This window comes from Tiliqua scincoides, chromosome 9 (genome assembly GCF_035046505.1).
Source record: "Tiliqua scincoides isolate rTilSci1 chromosome 9, rTilSci1.hap2, whole genome shotgun sequence".
In the NCBI taxonomy this organism is placed as follows: domain Eukaryota; kingdom Metazoa; phylum Chordata; class Lepidosauria; order Squamata; family Scincidae; genus Tiliqua; species Tiliqua scincoides.
The window spans coordinates 1,149,881-1,172,510 of NC_089829.1; the positions used below are offsets into that span (position 1 = coordinate 1,149,881).

Consider the following 22,630-nt stretch of genomic DNA (forward strand, 5'->3'; position numbering starts at 1 on the left):
ACCAGAACTGGACACAATACTCCAGGTGTGGCCTTACCATAGATTTGTACAACGGCATTATAATACTAGCCGTTTTGTTCTCAATACCCTTCCTAATGATCCCAAGCATAGAATTGGCCTTCTTCACTGCCGCCGCACATTGGGTCGACACTTTCATCGACCTGTCCACCACCACCCCAAGATCTCTCTCCTGATCTGCCACAGACAGCTCAGAACCCATCAGCCTATATCTAAAGTTTTGATTTTTTGCCCCAATGTGCATGACTTTACACTTACTGACATTGAAGCGCATCTGCCATTTTGCTGCCCATTCTGCCAGTCTGGAGAGATCCTTCCACGGAGGAAAATTGCATTTTGCCCTCCAGTAAATCTTCCTCGCCTCATTTTCCACTTTCCCTCCACAAAGCAGGCCCTTGTGTTGACAGCTGCAATGCTGAGACTTTCTCTTGCTCAAAATGCATTAATTTGTAAATATCTTCATTTATATGTAAATGTGGTTTCCTTATCCCTGAAGTCTCCCCAGCCAATCGGGAGGCAGCAGTGTCTGCTTCTGCATAAAACTTTGGTTGCCTCCCTGGAATGCTTGGGGTTGTTGGACTGGCACAGCTCCCCCTCCGTGTGTTACTGCCCTTCCTGCACCCCCCTCCAATTCCCTCCCCCTGCCATTAATTTCTATTTCAAAAGCTTCCTTTCCCTCTGCATAATGAAACTTCTCTCCAGCCTGGATCGTGTACCAAATATAATCATCATGGCATTACTAAGCATTTTGACATCTTCATTTCCAAAAACAGAAGCCATCTCTCATTTTGATTAAAAGCAGCCAGTACTGGAGCAGAGCAGTGGCAGGGATGATGGGGAATCTCCCCCCCAGGCAGGCAGGCAGGAGATGAGCAAGAGTGCTTCAGAAACGCAAAGGCAGCAGAGTGGAGCCACTGTGAGCCAAGACAGGTGTGCACAGCCCTTTGTCCTCCTGCTACCACGGGGCAGGGCAGAGTTTTGCCCAAATGGAGCTGTCTTCCATAGAAGACAGCCATTGACATTCATGGCTCAGAACTGCCTGCACTGACAGTGGCAGGCTCTTCAGGGCTTCAGGAAAGGATCACCTTCTGCCCGGAGAAGCAGAATGTGGGCAAGAATGGGGGCAAGAGAATGACCTGCACTTCCCCATGCTTCTGAGCTGAAGCTCACCTGTCACTAAACAGCCTTTGCCACTTCTGCTCTGCGAGGGAGGCATCTGAATGCAGAGGGTCCCAAGTTCCCTGGCAGTTCCTCTGGATACAGTGAAGAAAGCCCCCCCCCCCCCGAGCAGTGCTGCCAGTCAGTGGCAGACTCCATAAGAGACTGCTTCCTGTGCCCTGCCTGGTTTGGGTGTGCCCTATTCTGAGATGGGGACCATCCCACCAGTGGATGCTTCTGTACTTGCTCACAGAGCCAAATGAACTTGCGCTTCCAGAGTCACATTCTGACATCTGTGCCAGCATGACAGTCACCATGCAAGGGGCCCGACTTATCCAAAGAAATGTGGCTTGGATCAGGCGATGCTGACGATGAACCGGACCAGGTTCTGCCCAGTGGGACACTTCTTAGGGTGCAATCCTGTCCACACTTACCTGGGAGTACTCTGCATTAACTATAATAGAACTTACTTCTAAATAGATATGCATAAGATTGAGTTCTAAGTCACAGTAAAGAAATTTGGGCTGTGTCTTATAACTCTTGACTAAAACCTTGGTACTTCTTTATAACATGTCATTGGATATTCCCTCATAGTAACTTCTTTTAAGCCAAAAAGAGATTGAGATTCTTAGAAAGCTGAGATCTAGCAGGCCTACACATCCACAGAACCACTGAGCATAAAAGGGATAAGACAAAAGCCCCCCCATTAGCTTTTTAGCTCAAAAGTATTAATCCCTTAATCCCACTTTTTCATCATTTTTCACTAGTGTGCACAGCTCCCTTCAAGCCTCCCTTCTCTGCTGCTTTAGTAGCCATTTTTTCTTGGTTTCCTCCCAGCCAATCAGGGATCACTCAATCAAGGACTACAATGTTAACACTTTTGAAGTCTTTTTACCAGTGACAATTTTCCTACAACAGCATCTCCTCTCTCAGCTCAGAGATTAACAAGAAGGACACTTATGACACCATCCTAGCAAAACTACAGCAGAGAAGCTGGCAAAACTCACCGCACTGTGGACTGATACACCAAGTCTTCCCTCTTGCGGTAATTCTCCATGTGCGACTGATTGGTAGAAAACATGGCATCAAAGGTGAAAATCTTTTGCTTGATAGTTCCACCATCTGTTACCTGTTGAGAGAACAGGAGGCAAAATTAACCAAAAGTGACTTGTCGAGTACGCCAGCTAGCAGGTTTCACAGAACTCTTTGGCACACAGGATGGAAAAGGAACCAAGTTAAAAATAAAGGTGACCAGCACTTGAACATCCTGATGCTACTAGTAACTAGCTATCCAGCTCTCCTGGAGCTGTCACATGCAACTTGCTGTGAACAGTGCCTTTTCCTTTGGCTAAGCATCAAAGACTGACCACGATTTTAAACACGTCTGATAGGTTTCCTTCTTACATGTTGGCCAGTTCACTTATCTGCTGGTATCCGGATCACTTTGAACCCAACATGTTTCTGGTTCACAAAAATGCGTTTAGATGGATGAATGGGACCATAGGATGTTGCCCCTTAATGAGTTTTCATCAGTTCCAGAGTTTCAGATAGATGCTTCCCCCCCATCCCCACCTGAAGACAGAAACTGAGACCCTCTGCATACAAAATGGGGGTGAGTGCATTGCCACTTCAGTTCTAACCGCACCTGTTTTTTTCAGCTGGATTCCCTTGGTCCAAGAGCCCTGGGGCTCCTCTCTCTGCAAGGGTGCTGAGGATGTTGGCAGAAGGGCCTCAGCACCCTTGTATATAACTGCGGTTCCTTAGGGAGGCAGGAACAGAGTGACCAAATACAGTGGAGGACAGGGTGCCCATACCATTCACCATTGTATAGAAGAGGGAACTTGGGCAGCTGCAGCTCAACATGGAAGGGTTTAAAATTCCCTGTTCTATACACCGGTGAAAGGTACAGGCACTCTGTCCTCCATTGTATCTGGTCACCCTGGGCAGGAAGGGGAGACGTGAAAATCAAACCTGCTTTAAATCTGTCCCTTGCCTCTGCCTCTGTTGCACCCCCACCTTCTTCTTTGATCAGCCCCATAGTTGGAGCACTGTGCATCTGGAGCTGGATCTCTCCCCCTTCCCCCCTCCGGCCAAAAGATGATAACAGATTCTTTCTGCTCTCCCTTCACTCCTTTGTCTCCAACTCCGCTTTCTGCCTCGTTGCGGTCAGGGCATGTTCAAAAATGAATTAGTACAAAAATAGCAAGCGAAAGTATTATCTGGGGGCAGGGGAAGGAGCTAAAAATAAATAAATAAAGGGGCAAAGGAGAGAGAGGAGCCCACTTTGATCCTCAAACTTCAGCAATCGCCCTTCAAAGACCTGCAGCAGGGAGATGAAGACAGGAAAAAACCGCCGGAGGGATAGGGAGGAGAGCGGGGAATGGATGCGCTGGGCCACCGTGGAGCTCCAGAGTTCAGGCCAGAGCTTCTGAGGCAAGCATGGGCGTGTGTGGGGGGTCAGGTTCCAGAACTACGCTGCTTCCCACACACACTCACAGAGAGTGCAGTTCCCCTCCACTCCTATCACAGTGTGGCTCCCAAGTGCAACTCTCCCTTGTTCCTTTCTTCATATTCTTGCAGTGGGGCTCGGAGTGTGGTGTGGTGTGGACATGCCAGTCTGGCCCTGTGCAATGCATGCACCAGAATGGCCGGGCTGCTGCAAAATCCTGTGGGGTGAAATTCTATACATGGTCCCCTGGGACTAAGTCCCATTGAGCTGATTTACTTCTGAGTAGACATGCACAGGACTGCACTGGCAGTGGCCCATCTCTGTTCTGCAGTGACTATGCACCAGAGCCTGTGTCTGTGGGGTGTGGGGGCAGGTTGTTCTGCCTTCATTTTTGGAAACAACCCGGCTTCCCCTAATGATCCAGGAAAAAATGGGCACGTATCCATCTTGGAAGGGGGGTGGCTCGAGCCTCCGCTCTCCTCTCCGTCGCGTCGCAGCCGTGCCTCGTCTCCCAGATTGTGCACGACAAGGAGTGAATCCGCTAATGAAATAACGCACCTGGAGGCTGTGTCAGAATGTCTCTTGCACGGGAAATGTGAAAACACAGATGGTGCTGCTGCACTCCCGGAGCATTGTCTGGGGAACGAACAAATAAATAAATACGTGGGGAGACAGAGCGAGCTGCACGTGGCAGCAGCGGCAGAGACAGAGGGGAGGGGAGGGGGAGGCTTGGCCGGCTCAGGACGGGGCCTGCTCCTGGCTGTTCCTAGGCACAGGGAAGGAGTTCGGCCCGTTCCCCAAAATGGAGCCAAGTGGGATCAGACCCTCACATGGCTCCCGCTGGGCCAGACCAGGTTGGGGGTCTGCTTCAGCACCCTGCATCCCACAGTGAAACTGCCTGGTGAGAGATGCAGGGTGCACACACAGGGTGCACACACCTCTCCACATGTATGGTGAGAATGTGCTCCCACCAGAGGAGCTGAAGGCTGCTTGCTTGTATAAAGGAGGATAATGGGGGAAAGGTCTGTCAATGGCTGCTGTCAATGATGGCCATGTGGAACCTCCAGGTTCAGAGGCAATCTACCTCTAGATATCGGCTGCAGTGGTGGGAGAGGCCAATGCCCTCATCTCCTGCTTGTGGGCTTCCCAGCAGCATCTGGTTGGCCACCTCAGCTAACAGGAGCATGAATCATAGAATGTTAGAGTTGCAGGAGTCCTTGGAGGGCATCTAGTCCAAACTCTCAGCCACTTCTGCCCTGAGTCACTCCTTGTACTGGTAAACAAGAGGCACATCAGGGTCCAACCCCTGAGATGAGTTCCACCCATGAGGGATTGTCTCTGGAGATCCAGCTTCTCAGGGCTTCTTGCCTCCTGATCTGTCCTTGCTATCAACGCTGAGTTCTTGCACCTCAACAGCTGGTACCAATGTTAGGGAACTCCTGGCTCCAACTTCTGGCTCATTCTGAACCAGGATGATGTAGTGGTTCTGAACTTAGACCTAGAAGTTACAGGTTCAAATCCCCACTCAGCCATGGTGCTTTCCAGGTGACCTTAGACCACTCACTTATCTCACAGCCTCACCAATCTCAGAGGGTTGTTGGCATCCTTCAGTCTCGGAAGACTATGGTGTCACGCTCTGAATGGTGGTTCTGGAACAGAGTGTCCTCTCCAGTGCGCAAAGCCTGGGTAAAGTAGGTATGGAGGATAGGCTGTTTCCCATGCAGCAAATCCCCCCTCTCCACGTCGCTGAAATGGTCCAATGGAAAGGCAGAGGCCAATACGGCTGGTTCCAGCGGCGTCGCAGGAGTTGCCAGAACGTGACTGTGTTCAGCCATGAACTGCCTCAGGGACTCCGGCTCCGGATTTTGCCTCGAGGTTGACTCCTGAAGCCTTTTCCATAACTGGATGTAGCCACAAGGCAGTGGAGGTTTGGGATCAGAGTTTTCCTTCTCTCAGATGAGCTGCCTTCCCAGGCTATCGAGTCCCATCTACCCGGTAACTGTTTAGTCGCCTCTTATGACAAGTACAGCCAAACTGAGGGCCTATTCTTATCCCCAGCCCCCCAGGGAAACCCAGAGGGTTGTAGTGAGGACAAAAGAAGGGAAAGAGCTATGTACACCGCCCTGGGCTCCTTGAAGGAAAGTGGGTATGAATAGGTGTTGGTAGATTCCTGGATGACACTCAGGGTTAATGCCATAGCAGGAGAACTTTGGCATCTCACAGGGAATCAGCTCCATCCTCCTCAACTGGGCTAGAGGTGGTGGTGGAGAGACTCACAGATCCTCACTCCTTTTACCACTTCTGCAACATGTTCACCCAGGAAGCACCGCATACACTTCAGGCCTTACCAGAACAAGGAAGTCTCTGTTGCTGTGGCGAAGAAACTACAAACACCTTGACGCTTTGCAACTGCAAACTCCATACACAGGCACAAACACCCAGATTAGCCCTGGAAGTAGCCCATAACCCCTGAAGTAGCCTGAAGTAGCCCACTCAGGGCCCATAACGGAAGTAAACAAAGTTCCGTCAGCAACAGTGGAAGGTTTCCCAGCAACGCCCAGTTGCCCGACCCAGGAGAACAGACTGCATGGTGGGTGCCTTCATTTCTGGCCAAGAGGGGACAGTGATGTGTCCGTAGCGGTTCTTTACACCCTGGAGAAAACAGCAGCAATTCTCCTCCTGCACATTTTCAAGATCTCTCCCCCTTTTCTCTTCCTGAAGAAGAAAATCAACATCTTTCCAGTCAGTATCTTTGGCAATTTCTGCTGGCTGATTATCACTCCCGAGTCACCTTACAATTTTTCTCCTTCCTTGGATCACAGCTGAGAAAGGCCCAAAACAGCGAGATCAAAGCTGCGAGACCCTCCCCCCAAACACCTCTGCTGGCACCCTCCGCGCAGCAGGAGCAGAGCCTTCATCTGACTCTTAAAATGCACCCTGTGTTGTCCCTCCTAGCTGAAAATTTCACTCTGGTGTGTTTTTTATTATTATTACAAGAGAACGGGGGTAGTGGTTGAGAAGGAGGGAGGGAAGCTGTCAGTAAAACTGTCTCCTCAAATTTATTTGTCTAAGCCAAGGTTTTATTACAAAGAAAATACACACTCGTACACACACACAAGATAAAGAACCGCAGAGAGAATTATCTGGGCTGTAAATCTCGGATACTTTGGGGAGATGCCTGGTGGACGTTTTCAAGGGCATGTCCAATTCTGGAGAAATCTCGCTTGGAAGTCTGGACGGAGCCAATGATGGGGTGGGGGGACTTTCAGGCAAGAAGTCCTTTCATTGGTGCAGAAAAGAAAACAGGCCTTTGACAAAGTCAGCCTTGGGAGCAAGGCGGGCGGCTGCAGCTTGGCTCGTGGGTGAGGTTTGATACTTTTCAGCCCCTAAGCCTGGCAGGGGCCTGCCAGTGAAACTTGGGGGAGGAGTGAAGTGGGAGAGATGCAGGTCATGGACCACTCTGCCCCTGTGAGACATGTGCCCCACCTTCGGTGATCGTTTGGGGCTGCACATTCATGGAGGACAAATCTGTCCGTGGCTGCCAGTCACAATGGCTCTGTGTTACCTCCGGTTTCACCTGCAGTATGGCTCTGAATGCCAGCTGCAGGGGGCAACAGTGGAAAGGGCCTCTGCCTTCCCCCTCTGCTCATGGGCCCCCCAGGGGGCCACCTGGCAACTCCCTACGGGAAATGGAATGCTGGAGTAGGTGGCCTACTTCTGAGTAAATTAGGTTGCAGCCCAATCCTATCCAATTTTCCAGTGCTGGGGCAGTTGTGCCAGTGTGGTGTGTGCTGCATTCTGTGGCGGAGGGGTGGTCACTGGAGCCTTCTTAAGGTATGGGAACATATGTCCCCTTACCAAGGGGCTGCACTGTGGCTACACCAGAGCTGGAAATTTGGATAGGATTGGGCCCTCACTCAGTTACAACCTAATTTACTATGTGTAGCAGTGCTTGCTCATGCCCAGTCCTTGTGGCTTGTCTCTCTGCTGTGAACTAAGCTGCACACTCCCAGTTATGTGTTATATGTTGTAAGTTATATGTAGAACCTCGGGATTAACACACCAGATACCTTAAAGAAGAATTTGATCAATGGTTCTACTGGTGTGTTGTTTACAGTGCACTTACTCTGACAGTGTTTACAAAAATGTTGTGAAGACCAGAATTAAAAAAAGTTAATGCATAAAAATGTATCTTATGATCTTTTACTAAATTTTTAATAGAGACTGTACAGTTCTTAGGTAACAATTACTGGTAGGTTATTTTTCAGGATCTGGCCTCAGGTAATATCAGACAAAATTATAGTCAGACAGCCCCCTAAGTTTAACCCTCCCCAACTTATCAGAGGGTCATAGAAAATTCAATGATTTTTTGCTCCAAACCTGCCCTCAATTTATCTGTGAGATTGACTGATATTCAGGGATCTAGCGGGAGTTTGCATGCCCCGCAAAGTGGAAGAGGAAATGCCTGCCCATTCTAAGCAAAAGAATAAAGTCCTGACCTCACTCTGACTTGGCTTGTGAAGTCACCACGTAGCCAAACCCAACTGGCTACATGGCACTAGGCTGAGAGGAGCATCTTTCAGAGGCTGCCTGCGCTCCAGATGACAGGCTCTTCCTGGTGACAACCATCACCTTCATTGCTTTCCTGCTGGAATCAGGCAGCACTGAATGCCAGCAATAGTTTTGTACAGGGGGGACAGATGCCTGACTCGGAGGCACAGAGAATAAAGGAGCTGTCCGTCAGATCCTGCTTGCCCAGTGGTAGACATCATATGGAACCTGGGCGAATAGAGGCAGGGTGAGCGGGGTGGGGGGGAGACACTGTCAGTTTCAATAGCCCTCAGCTCCTTGTGAGGCAATGCAACTGACATGTGCTAGCAGTAAAAGTGACATCCCTGCCAAAAAATATAAAACCAGGGGGCGTGGAGGAACTTTTGATCAACACCTCTGAAAACCCATTGGTGGGCAATGCCCGTTAGGGAAGCCACAACCTTGAAAATGGATTTTCACACACAGACAAATTATCCACCCATTTTCCACCTACCGGATGCCTTGAAAACACGATTGATTCTTTGACAGCACTAGAAAAACGCACCATAAACTTCAAACTGGCAGTATTTGTATGTTTGTTCAAAGTTATAAAATGCATACTCCCCAACACCTTCTATATGGGGATGCACCCAAGGTGGATTATGAAGAGGCAGTTGTTTTTTTAAAAAAAAATGTTAAAACAGCAGTAACAATACAGAAAATCACAAGAACCAACAGAAAGGATAACCCAACGAAGCCAAACCAGAAACTTGCTAAAATAGAGCACTGGTAGAATGGGTGACAATTGTACTTCATGTGTCAGGGAGTTCCACAGGCCAGGTGCCACAACAAAGAAAGCCCTCAATGTGCCCTGAAACACAGAATGTAGGGGGTAACTTGGACGTCATCTAGTTCTCCACTCCCTGCTCAGTGCAAGCAACGGCTACAACATCTCTGACAGCCTCTGCTTGAAAACCTCCAACAAGGGAGAGCCAATCACCTGCACAAAGCAGACTGTTTCAGTGCTGGACACCTTAAACACAAGGAGGAATTTCTTACATTTACTTCTCATTTCAATCCATGGGTCCTGCCCTTGGAAGCACCAAACAGTAAGCCCTCTCATTCCGTATGATGTCCCTGCAGATGCTTAAAGGTGACTCCTCCTGCATCTCCCCTTCGCCTTATCTTCTCCAGACTTAACATCTTCAGCTCTTTTAACTATTCCTCATAGCACTTGGCGTCCAGACCCCTCACCTTCTTAGTTGCCCTTCTCAGTACCCCTTCCAGCTTAAAAATGCCCTTAAAACGTGGGCCTGACACTGGACATGGTGTCCCAAACAAGGTCTCACTAATGCAGAGTAGAGCAGAACTATGATGTTGCGTGATCTGGACAAGGACTCCAGGCCTCTGCCGATGAAGCCCAACATCACGTTAGCTGTCCAGGTCACTGCATCACACTGCTGGCTCGTGTTTTGCTTGTGGGCCACCAAGAGCCCTGTCCTACGTGTGGCTATTCATTGTATCCAATGCGACTTACTCTCAGTAAAGTGTGTATAGGATTGCAGCCTATCACACCTAAATCTTTTTTCACTTGCAGAATAACCTTGTATGGAAAAATTCAAAATTCAGAAAAAAGAGGGCAACACCAACTTCACAAGAAAAACCAGATGTTGCAGGGGTTTGTGTGTCTGTGTGTTAAGTTTCCACAATAAGTTTCAAGCACGCTGTGCTTTCCACAGGAGAACCATAATGTGAAAATGCTGCATAGACATTAAACGGGACACAGTTACTTACAGCATCCTAAGCTTCTGCATTCATTCTTGGAACAAATGGAAATGAATACGAACAGCCAGATCCAGGAGAAGTGAATGCCTGCCACTTCAGAGAAGGGGTTCCTGAACAGTATTTTTTTCTAGTTTTAAAACATGACTGTTTATTATAACAAGAAACCTACTTTTGTTTTCTTGGGGAGTGACTTGTTATGCTTCTTTCCAACACTTCATTAGTATTGTTCAAACAAGACTGTGTAATCTTGCTAAGCCTGCAGATTCTTCAGAGAACGAGGGTTCTTTTAATAATAACTCAACTGGAGATACTCTCAAAGAATTGGGGAGGGGGGAACGACAGCTCTTTGGAAGGAGATAGGCTGAAAAATAAGCTGCAGGGATGTAACTACAGATGGAGGTGAGGGCCATGGTTCATATGCAGAAGGTCCAGGTTCAAGTGCTGGCAGCTGCTGCAGGAGGGCCAGAAAAGCCCCACTTGCAGCCCTGAGTCCAGGTAACCCTGAGTCTGACATGGTGTGGTAGCACCAGGGGAAGAATCTTGGCTTAGAGAGATCTTTGTGCTGTTCCAGCAGGCGGTTCTTGTGCCCTCCCTTGAGCAGAGTCCTTGATGCAGCCCCATCAAATGGCCCTCACAAGACCCCTCACTGACTTTCCCAGCAAGCTCCCAGGGCCCTCAACTGGCCCATGTCTCAACCATCCTCCAGCACAAATCCAGCTCACTTTTTCCTTAACCACACCTGTACAGGCTGCCCTGGATGGTCCCGGTTAGCTTCTCTCTTTCCCACCCCTTCTCACTCTTCTGTCCGGCACTCCTTTCATTCACAGCTGGGATAAGCAAAGACTCATCCTGCCTTCCTCAACCTGCCGGCGCAACCTAAAAGCAGGAGGTGAGTTTCCATTTGGCCACCTCCCCCAGCCAGCTCCCAGTAGTGGCTCTCCAAAGCCCCACTTGGCCCCCATCCCCTCCATGTTCTACCAAACCAATTACAGACTGGAAATAGCTGTAATAAACTTGATATCCCACTTACGCGGCCACCGCAGCAAGTGTGTGTAATAGAGGCCAGGAAGTGAAAACGGCTCACAGCGGTCTCCCTCGGACTGTTTAAATTACGTTCTGTGGCGCCCACCACCTCCCTCCCTCCCTGGCAGTGTTTTCCCGAGTTACTGCAAAGGACGTGTTGGGAGGCTGTGGAGGGCTGGATGTGAGCGAAGGGGGGCTTCATCCAGGCAAGATCAGAGGTGCACAAGCCAATGCAGGAGGGGAAGTTAGTGCTGCAGACCATCTTGGAAGACTTTCACCTCCTTGGCAGCAGGCATCACTAGGGAAGGGTAAATCCTCCTCCATTCATAAAGGATTTTTCTACACATAGATCTTGGTCACAAAGTCTAAATGGAGCCTCCCTGTCCAAGAGCAGTCTTCCTTCCTCCACCCATATCTGTTGCTGGGTGTTGCAGAGACTGTTGCCTTCTGCTTCTGGATGTCCCAGAGACATCTGCTCAACCCCTGCAGAGGCAGGATGCTGGACTAGGTTGCCAGTTGATCTGAGCCAGCAGGGCTCTCTCTGGCGACCACTGGCCATGAGAGGCACAGGGAGCCTCTATGCAGAGATTCAATTCTGGGGAGTCATCCAGTGGGCGGTGGGGGCTGTTTCCCTCCTGCCCTGCTGCTTGTGGGCTTCCCGGAGGCTTGTGGGGGCAGACTCCCAACTGAGCGGGATTGCTGGGCTCTCTGCATCACCCCTGCAAAGCATCATCCCTGACTGGCTCCTTGTGGACAAGCGGGAGGGACAAGGAGGGCAGTCATTCTGCACAGACTCCCTGGGACAACACTGGCTCACTTGCGAGTCCAGTTTAGTTTATTTTAGGACCCCAAGGAAGCAGTCTGCCCCCAGCCCTATCCAAGTGACCTGTGATGGAGCGGCACGGAGCTCCCCACGTTCAGCAACCACTCCAGCTTCCTCAGTACCTGCTTGAGGGCCACTCTGTTGCCAACAGGGGATCCAGAGATGGCCTGTTCCGCTGGTTCCTCCCAGCGTCCTCTTCCCTCCACGTAGCATGAAGTGCTGGACAGACTTGGCTTCAGAGGAAGTTGCACCTGGGGTTTTCTCAAGGTCCCAGGCCAGCATGGGGCCAACACGAACAGGGATCTGGCTGCCCAAGGTCCTCAGGGATGGCGAGAGAGACTTCTTGAGTCTCTCAGTCCCTGGCTGAGCGTGCCTGGTCCCAGGACAGCCAGAGTCAGGAGCTGGGAATGGGTTTCAAAGTCACCTGCAAATCAGTGAGCCTGTGATGGGCTGCAGCGAAATGGCAGAGCCCCTGTCGTGCATGCAGAGGGCCCCGGGTTCAAGCTCTGGGAAGGAGCCACAATGGGCGGAGTCACAGCTGGGAGAACGCTCCCTGGGTACAGCCCGGAATACACTCTGGTAGGTGGCTGGCCATTCCAATGCCATGTCCTTCCAGAACAGAAGGTGCTCCCTCCAGTCCCTTCTTCTCAGGTCCCCTGTGAATTTAGCACTGAAGCCAAGAGCAATTCCAGCTCTTGTGGGGCAGCAGCTGAGGCAGGTGTGTCTCCGGGCTCCACTACCTTGAGAGCCCAACTCTGGAGCAGCTGGAGAGCACATTTGGCTGCAAACAGAGATGGGTGCACTTCAAACAGATGTTGTGGAAGATGCAGGGAAGGGGCACCCCCAATCATGCAAGTTCCACCTGCCCTCATAACTTGCAGTGGGCCTCTCCTCCCCTCTGCAGAAAATTCCACAGACTGATGATCCCTTCTGCGGGAGAGGGGGGGCTCTTTCTCTTTCAGCCCCAAATTCCCTGCCAACCAGTGTCCACAGCAGAAGGTCACCATTCACAAGTCCTGCTTCTTCTGTGTCAAGAAAGAGAGGGGACGGGGGCACACAAGACTCCTGTGGAATCAACAAGCATGCCCGGAATCAACAGAGACGTGTGCACTTCAAGCGGTTGCCATGGAGAAGGCAGGGAAGGGGTGGACGGGGAGAATACCTCTTTCTTCCTTCCCCACTGGCATCAGCAAACAGACTTACGCACGGCCTAGGAACAAATAGAGCATTCAATTTGTTTTTGCAGGAGCAAGCTGTTTCCATCTTGCAGAGGAAATAATTAAGGACAACCTCAGCTCCTACTACCTTCCTGCTCGCTGATGATCCCTTCTGTGAACAGAGGATTTACTGCTGCAGAGACGGGGCTGCTGCGGCTTCTCTATCCCAGCCACCCAGCACTGAGGGGCCCTTATTCCAAGGGGTTGCAACAGGGATGTAGCTCAGTGAGCAGAGCCCCTGCTGGGATGGGCCTGAGTTTGACCCCTGGCAACCCTCCAGAGAGGGCTGGGAAAGATCCTTCTCTGCCTGAGACCCTGGAGCACTGGCTCTGGGAACCACAGGTGGTCTGTGAGACCCTGAGAAGTGGTCCATGAGGTTTCAGGGGGGAAAAAAACATCACTTTTGGTCACTTTCAGCATCTCTCTGAGTGAGCATAGGTCTCCCATAGACCACCAGAGAGGGTGGAGAATGGACTTCCTGCAACTAACAGCAAAAGCAGCAAACCACAAATCTTCTCTGTAAATAATAAATCTCTAATAAATCTTTTCTAATTACAGGCAGCCCACATGATCCATGAGTTCGGTACCTGTAGATTTCTTCATCTGTGGGTCCCCAAACGTATGGTGCGGGCGAACCTGGAGCCTCCATAGGTGACAGAAGCTGTGCTCCTCGCACCTCTGGAGGCTCTTCTGAAGCCTGCCGAAGCCATGCACATTCACTCGCAGCCTCTGTGGTCTTCGGAAAAGCCTCAGACCAACTGGAGCTCAGCAATGGACAGGTTTGGGGTGGGGAGAACCACAGGTTTTGAATACCTGCTGTTCTCCTTATCTGTAGGGCTCCAGGAATTGAATCCCATGGATAATGAGGGCCACCTGTATTACCACCTGAGGTTGGAGGTTGCATGTGGTCCACAACAATTCCAATCTTGGTCTCAGTGGTTCATAGTCTCCTGAAGGTTGGGAACCACTGCCCTAGAGGGACGCACAAGTGACGATACTGACCGAGATGGTCGAGGGGCCTACTGCAGACTCAGCTTTGCTAAAGCAGACCCTGGAGCTGAGCCAATCTGGTTTTCTTTTTTCTTTCCTGGGGTGGGGCAACTTTCAGAGTTGAGGGAGAAGCCACCATTTGTCAGCTGTCTCTCCTCTTGGTAGCTGCCATTTCCTCCCACAGTGCTGCTCCAAACATCTCCCATGGGTTTCTGGGAACTATGGAAGCTGCACCTGGAAAAAGTGCTGCTGTCCTCACCCTGAAACAAGGGGTGTCAAAGGCAGCCCCTTCTCCAATCAGGTCTAAGCATTCTCCGTGGAGCCTCTTTTACCTTCCCCTCAAGAAAAGGATCCCTCTTAGCTCACTCTGCCCTCCGCAAGCCCAACTCCACAGAAATCCTGGTTGCGGTGGGCGAAGACTCTGTCCTGCATCAGAATCCTCCTGCCAAGGACCAAGGAGTTCAACTGGCACACCCTGGCAGGGAAGACCAGAACGTAGTGAGCGCCCTGCCAAACGGCCTTCCCAGGGGCGCTTCTACAGGCCTCTGCTGGGAACAGGGCACAGGGCTCCATCCAGAAGGGACTGCTCTTGCATTCTCACTGGAGCACCACCAGCAGCAAAAACAACTTGCCTGGCATCACACAGCTCACAGCCAGCTCCCCAAGACAACCCCAGGCATGAGTGCTCATTGGAAACCCCCACTGGAGACCCTGCCTGGGCCTGCAGCTGTTCACTGGCCGGTGCCCAAAGGCCCAATGAGGGGGTCAAATGGAGCCTGGATGAGGGCACTGCCACCTGCAGCTCCTCCAAGGGTGTCAGCAAGCGTTCACTGACTTATGTAAACGAGGCAGCGGAGGCCTCTCCAACAAGGAGCTCTTTGCGGTGGCGTAGCTGGAGGGGCGGCAGAGCACCCGGCTTGGCGGGGAGCCTCAGCGGGGTGGGCAAGCAGCCCCTCCCTTTGGAGCCATTCCCAGCGGGGGGAGCCAGATCCGTTTTGCTTCCCCCACCGGGAATGGCTCTGAAGGGAGGGGCCACTTGCCCGCCCCGTTGAGGCTCCCTGCCAAGCCAGGTGCTTCACCCCCCTCCAGCTATGCCACCGGCTCTTTGCGCAGTGGTGATCTCCCTCCCTGCCCCCCAATATTGCATCACTTTCTTTCTGCTCCTAAACTTCCGTTGTGGATTCAGCCAACACACCCCGCCTTCATACCTCCCTTCCTAGCAGCCAGCCTGAAAATTGCTTGCACGGTTAACCTAGACATTGTGGTAGCCAAAGAGGGCAATTGCCCTGTGCTGAGGGCAATTTTTGGCAACTCAGCTGGGGCTCCTGCATGTAGAGAGCTAGACAGAAAATGAGGGAGATGGCGTACAGCAGAAGACTCCCTCCAACACCAACCAGATTTCTGCCCTGCCCTTCTAGCTCAGAGAGGCAGACAAAAGGACCCTGTGGGACACCTGGGAGGGCACCAGGATGAGGTCTCTCTTATTATCTGGTGTGCTCCCTGGGGCATTTGGTGGGCCGCTGTGAAATACAGGAAGCTGGACTAGATGGGCCTATGGCCTGATCCAGTGGAGCTGTTCTTATGTTCTTAACTACAATTCCTAGGAAGCCTTGCAGGTCTCTTGTTATCTGGTGTGCTCCCTGGGGCATTTGGTGGGCTGCTGTGAGATACAGGAAGCTGGACTAGATGGGCCTATGGCCTGATCCAGTGGGGCTGTTCTTATGACAGGGAAGGCCAAGGGCAACTTGCCCAAGCTCACTGAAACCAGAATTCCACAGTCCAAACCCAACATGCCAACCATGGCACCACACCAGCTGCCAGGCAGCCCGCAACATGAACCAGGAGCTCTCCAGCAGCACTTCCACCTCCACCCTCTGGTCCCACCAGCCTCCCTGGCCGAGACCCAGCCCGCTTCTGCCCTTGGCCTGACTGTCCCTCCTCGCACCCCCTCTGGACAGCTTGGGAAGGTGCTGGGCAGCACTTGAATGTCTCTTTCTCTTAATGGGCGATGGCAGACGGGCCCCCTGCAGGAATTCCAGCCTGTCAGAGTCGATCAGGCAAGCCTGGGGAGCGCAGCGAGCAGCATCTGTAATTCATCAACCCCGACTTGTCCTATCTGATGGGTCCTTCCCTCATTGGAGCAGAGCTGCTTCCTCCGGACGAAGACCGGGCTGACAACTGCGGTGGCGGAAAGAGCATCACTGCCACAAGGGACAGCTGCTAATTAGCTCCAAAGAACGCCTCGCCCTGCTTTGCATACCAGCGGTGCGGGGAGTTGGCTTCCTAAAGAACGATCCAGCGGCTCCTTGAAGACGTCCTGTCACAGCTGCTATGAATGAGAGATTCTGCTCTGCAACCAAGGCTGCTTTCCAGGCATTGGAGGGGCTGCATCCATCTTTCATCGGGCTCAACTGCGTAACAAAATTTGCCAATCACTTGCCCAAAATGCAGTAGGATCATCCAGTGAGCCTCTGAATGCTAGTTGCAGGGGAGCAACGGTGTGTGTGTGTGGGGGGGAGGAATGCCTTCCAAGGATCCCAGTTTCACAGTTTCCTATGCCTCCTGGTCTAATTCATTCAGCTGGGAGGCATAGGAAATGTCAACTCCCATGCATTCCAGCAGGAAGATGCACTCCTGAGCATGATCAGAAGCATCCAGGCCATGTGGACATGTAGTCTACAAGACTTCTGCTGTTGCCAAAGGATCTCTCTTCTTTGCTTGCAAAGGTGGAGACCAAGACGAAAGGCTAGTGGCGAATTCAGTATGCTCTGGGACTGAACTTTGGAGTGGGGCTGAGATCAGCTAATATTGGCAGCAAATTTCTAAACTGCATTTCCTAAGTACCCATTTCTGAATTCACCCCCATGGCTGTCACTTCCTCTGCCCCAGCCCATCCTTTCATGAAACTGCCCTTTAGAAACCAACCTCCCAGTTGCAGGCAGAAGTCACCTCCTCGAGAGACTTCCCCTTGTTCCTTTAAAAGGCATGGCCGGGGGGGGGGGGGCTGAGATGCACAAATACCACCTTCTGCCACAATCTCTTGGCCAAAGAACTCGGCCCCCACTCTCAGCTGAGTCAAAATCTGCATGTATCTCCTTCCAGCAGCAGCCACTATATCGGGACTGTGATGCCATCCACACTGCCAAGGCCAAATCCCACAGCTGCCCAGTTTGCTCCATATCAACACGTCTGCAGAAGTTTGAGGAGGAAAGGGGTGTCGTGTTGCTTTCTTTGGCACTGCAAAGGAATAATTTCCCTGCTTCCTTTTGAATCAGGGAGACCCGATGGCAGCAATGCTGATAAGGTCTCGGGCAGCATTCCCGATCCAGCCACCATCTGAAGCCAGCGAGTGGCTTGACGGCTCTTTGTCTTTGATGGGACACGGCCAGCTTGGCAGCCAGTGAGCAGTCACTCCGGAGTGAGAGCAGCAGAGCCGTCAACTGGGGCAGGATGTTCTGACGCTCCCGCCCCACAGAGGGAGTCAAAAGCGCCACCATGACTGCCAAGGATGGAGCTGACCTTTGTGCCAGACATTTGCCTGGCTAAAAGCAGGGGAAGAGTTTTCCTCGATGGGCTGCAGTGCGGAAAATGTCTCTTCAGTGGCTTTTGATAGCAAGGGGGCCTGCAATAGCCCACCCCCACACTGCGGAGGTTCAAATTATTTTATTCCATTTTTATTCTTCCCTTTCCCCAGTAATGGGACTGTGATTTGCATTCATCTAGTGCTTCTCATGCATAGTCCTGATAACAGTAGGCATTATTCTCCCTGGACTACAGCAGGAAAGACTGAGGCAGAGCAGAGCAGGAGCAGTTGGTCTAAGGCCCCCTCCTGAGTTCATGGCTAAGCTGAGATTTGAACTGGGGGAAGTCCAGATTCACAGCCCAGTCTCTTGAACTCAGAGACCCAAGGGACTCAGAGTGGGGTCCGCAGTCCTCCTCCCTTCTTTTATCCTCAGAACAATACAATGGGGCAGGGCCAGGCTGGGAGAAGGAACCTGGGTCAAGGTCACCCAGTGTGTTTGAGGGTTGAATTCCTGAGAGGGAGCCAAAAGTCACCCAAAAGATGCTTTCAGTTTGAAATGTTTTGGGGGGAGGAAAACCCCCCGCCCGGTTGACAAATCGCCCCCAGCTAACCTTGCTTTGCCTGTCTCGTGGGTGTGGTGCTTCTCCCTGGCAGCTGTTGGCAGCCGGCACATGCTGTAGCGCTGCACTTTGGGCCTCCCAGGTAAGGAAAGATGCCCCCCCGCCACTGCCCACTGGGAAGTCTGCCTGGTGGTGGCCTAGTCCACACCCCGCCCTCATGACCAGTCCAACTTTTCCATGTGCAAATGAGGCAGGTAAAGTGAGGGGGCATTTGGGTTAACTTTTGGCAGCTCGCTGGCAGGGCGAGAGGGAGGGGGGAAAAGAAATGCTGTAAGGCGGTAAGACTTTGATAGGATCTACTCCATGACAAAAAAGGTAAGCACAGACTGTCAGGGGGCTCCCTTGCACCCCAGGCCGCTGAAACACTCTCCAGGTCTCCGCAAAGGATAAGAATTTTTCTGAAGGTTAAATGCCAATGTGACCCAAACCACAGTCTGTTCTTTTTGAACCAGGAAGTCCAAGAAAAGCCCAGAAGCAGCTCAGAGAAGGTGCGTTTTCACTTGTCCTTCCTGCGCATGGAGCCATGGCCAAAACACTTGGCTGGCACCAAAGCCCTAAGCACTGAATGCGCGAGAGGGGCTCAGATCGAGGGGTTCAGCAGTGAGCTCCTGGTCCTCTGCCTTGCATATTGCTTTCCTGCTTGGTTCTCCTGCCACATATGTTCTGTTCACAAAATCCCTTTTAAGAATTCAAAAATAAATCATTTTTAAGACCTCTCTCTCTCTCTCTCTCTCTCTCTCCCCCCCCCCTATCTTCAGTTAACTAATTATCATCACATTCACGGCACTGAGTAACGCAGCCAACGAAAAAGTCTGAAACCAGCCAATTTTGCGCGAAGGGCAAAATGTAAGGAAAGACGGGAAGGTTGCGGCACAGAAGCTCAGGCTGGGGGGCACCTGGGAGCAGGAGGCAGAAGGAAGCACTGCCTGATCCTCTCCGTTGTCCAAGTGTCCTCTGCTGTGCCGGAGCCGCCAAAACTGCTTCCTTCCTCACATACCTGGCATGCGCCCAGGTCTCCCTGCCTCCCCGAATGCTGTGCAAGCGAGACAAAGAGCACAGGCGGACAGGCACAGGGTGACCTTGAGTACAGCTGCAAGGAGGAGAAAGGAGGCCATGTCCCTGGCACTGTCCTTGGGTCCCTCATGGGGGGGGGGGCCTGGGGCCATCCCTGCCAAGGAAGGAGGGGCTGCCAGGGCGCCTGTGGAAGGGAAGAACAGCCGAGCACCAGACGCTTGGCAGGCTTCAGCTGGGCCTCCAGGCCGTCCAGGCCTGGGCAGGAGCCGAAAAACAATCATGCAGCATTTGTGACTGAAATTGGAGGAAGGAGCTAGAAGCAGTCAGTAAACTAGCAGAGATGCCAGTGCAGTGGACGATGGCGCTCCACTCCTGCTCGGACCCCGAACTCTTCCCCCTCCCTGTGCTTGAAAAAGCTCATGAGAGTTTGGCGCACTGCTCATTCACCTCCTCCCAAGCCCCTCTCCTTTGTCTGCACTCCTTTCCCAGATTCCCCTGCAGCTACAGGCAGACCCGGACAAACAGCCTTGGAGGTCAAGATTTTCATGGACTGGTTCAATCCCAAACAGCTCCAGGTACGTCAAACTGAGGCCCTTCTCTCAGACTCTGAACAGCCGCTGCCAATCAGTGCTGGGAGTACCCTCTTTTCACTCAGTGCAAGGCAACGGCCCATGTCAGACCTAAGCCCACACCTGCTTATCATGGCAGCTCCCTGCGTCCCCAAAGATGAGACTCTCCAGAACCGCATGAAGGAGAACCTGCCTTCTGTTTACACTGCTACGGATGCAAGATTCCCACCTCATCTTTGCTTCGTGGCCAGCCAGAAAAAAGACACCCACGTTCCAGAAGGATTGCTGGACGTCAGTGGAAACCACAAGGGCTATGGCAGCACCTGGCAGCATAAGGTGGTATGGACTGCTGTCCAGTTTATCAGATGCATGCAGTGCTTGTCCCAGTTGGTGTCTCTCTGTGTGTGTGTGTGTGTGTGTGTGTGTGTGTGTGTGTGTGTGTGTGTGTAGCAGAGTCACTTGCAAGAGGAAACAAAACAAGGCTGGCCTGGTAACAGACACAGGGACAATTCACAACAAGTGACAATATTTCATAGAATCCTAGAGTTGGAAGGGACCTACAAGGTCATCTCGTCCAACCCCTGCCTGTAGTAGGAAATTCTCTTAGTGCATCTCCAGCTTCTGCCTGTTGAGCTTGAAGACCTCCAGTCTGCCCCCTCCTTCGGTAATCTGAGGAGTGTGTTTGGTTTTCCCTATTCCTGTCTCCAGCTGCTGAAGCCACGTGGGAGGAGGGTAGCCCTGGGCTCCAAAGTCTTTTCAGCTCTCCACCTTACCCCCACCCTGTATTGCATCTCCCTGCCCCCCCATTCCGCTCACCTGTCACCACCCTCCCCCACTCTGTTTCACCCCCCCTTTGCACTGGGGCCTGAAAGAAACTTTGTACCCCCTTATAACATTTCTCTCAGAGGCCCTGCCTCTCAGCCTTCTCTCCTCCAGGTTGAACACACCAAGTTCCCTCAACCTTTTCTTGTAGGGCTTGTTCTCCAGTTCTCTGACCAACCGCATCGCTCTCCTCTGAACCTGCTCCAGTTTGACTGCATCTTTCTTAAAGTGAGGTGCCCAGAATTGAACACAGTACTCTGAGTGAGGTCTCATCAACGCAGAGTAAAGCAGAACCACAACTTCTGTGACTTGGAAGCTATGGTTCTACTAATGCAGGCTAAAATTGCACTCGCCTCCTTCGCAGCCGCATCACACTCCTGACTAATTTATTTGTTTGTTTGAATTGTTTTTATTATACCTTAATTGTAAGAGATAGTATTGTTTTATCATTTTATTTGTAAGCCACCTGGGTGCTCTTATCAGGGTAGAAAGGCGGGGTATAAATTCCAGAGGGAATTAATTAATTAGAAATTAATTAATTTCTTCTGGAATAAGCTAAGGATCCCCTATCTCAGTCCAGCCCTTCTCCTTTGGTTGTGAAGTCCTGCTACACATTCTAATCCAGATGTGTGTGTGTGTGTTGTTTTTTTCTTGATCTATTATCTCTTTGAAGATTTTTTTTTGGGGGGGGGATTGCCACTTTGAGGTCTATCTTTAAGGTCTTTAGACTTTAAGGTCTAAAGTGGAATGACTTGGGAGATGGAATGCTTGGGATCATTAGGAAAGGTATTGAGAACAAAACGGCTAATATTATAATGCCGTTGTACAAATCGATGGTAAGACCACACCTGGAGTATTGTGTCCAGTTCTGGTCGCCGCATCTCAAAAAAGACATAGTGGAAATGGGAAAGGTGCAAAAGAGAGCGACTAAGCTGATTACGGGGCTGGGGCACCTTCCTTATGAGGAAAGGCTACGGCGTTTGGGCCTCTTCAGCCTAGAAAAGAGACGCTTGAGGGGGGACATGATTGAGACATACAAAATTATGCAGGGGATGGACAGAGTGGATAGGGAGATGCTCTTTACACTCTCACATAATACCAGAACCAGGGGACATCCACTCAAATTGAGTGTTGGGCGGGTTAGGACAGACAAAAGAAAATATTTCTTTACTCAGCGTGTGGTCGGTCTGTGGAACTCCTTGCCACAGGATGTGGTGCTGGCGTCTAGCCTAGACGCCTTTAAAAGGGGATTGGACGAGTTTCTGGAGGAAAAATCCATTATGGGGTACAAGCCATGATGTGTATGCGCAACCTCCTGATTTTAGGAATGGGTTAAGTCAGAATGCCAGATGTAGGGGAGAGCACCAGGACGAGGTCTCTTGTTATCTGGTGTGCTCCCTGGGGCATTTGGTGGGCCGCTGTGAGATACAGGAAGCTGGACTAGATGGGCCTATGGCCTGATCCAGTGGGGCTGTTCTTATGTTCTTATGTTCTTATGTACCTGAATGTTGCTTTCTGATGTTAGATTTATGACTGTATATTCTTTTGGGTAGAGACCTCCCTGTTTGTCCTGTTTAGATAGCACTACAGCACCAATGGCCCATGGTGGACAAGGTCATGTTGGAGGGTCAGCTGATGCAGGAGTCTCTGACAGTGTTGCTGCTATGAAGGTGACTGGACCACGGCGTGGCTATCGTGGATCCATGCAGCATGCAGCAGTCAGGAGTTTCAGCACCTGGGACAGTTCCCCCTAAGAGCAGATATGCCCCACAATGATCTATGCCCCTTTCCAAATGATCCATCACTCCTCAAGGAGTCCATTGCCTCTGCTGTTCACCTGAGGCTGCCCCTTGGTTGGCAACTTTGGGGTCCTTTGTGGCATCCACCAAGCTAAGAGCAAGGAACCTCTTTCATACTCATGGTAAGAAATGGCTGCTGTCACAGACTTCCCCTCGAATTCCCGCACCATATTTGTTGCCTGTCAGAATCTTGCCAGAGTGGAGATGGTATACAATATGTTACCACCCACACTGAAGAAGAGAAATTACCTCTCATTCCAGCCACAAACGTGGGCCGGCAGAAACAAACA

General features: G+C 51.3%; 1 protein-coding gene across 1 annotated transcript in view; it reads right to left on the reverse strand.

The window, feature by feature from the left end:
- Nucleotides 1-22,630, reverse strand: part of IGSF21 (immunoglobin superfamily member 21) — a 138,642-nt gene that overhangs the window by 58,101 nt on the left and 57,911 nt on the right. Inside the window, exon 3 of the mRNA XM_066636978.1 lies at nucleotides 2,184-2,305. Coding sequence (XP_066493075.1) covers nucleotides 2,184-2,305 — 122 coding nt within the window. The remainder of the gene's footprint in view (nucleotides 1-2,183; nucleotides 2,306-22,630) is intronic.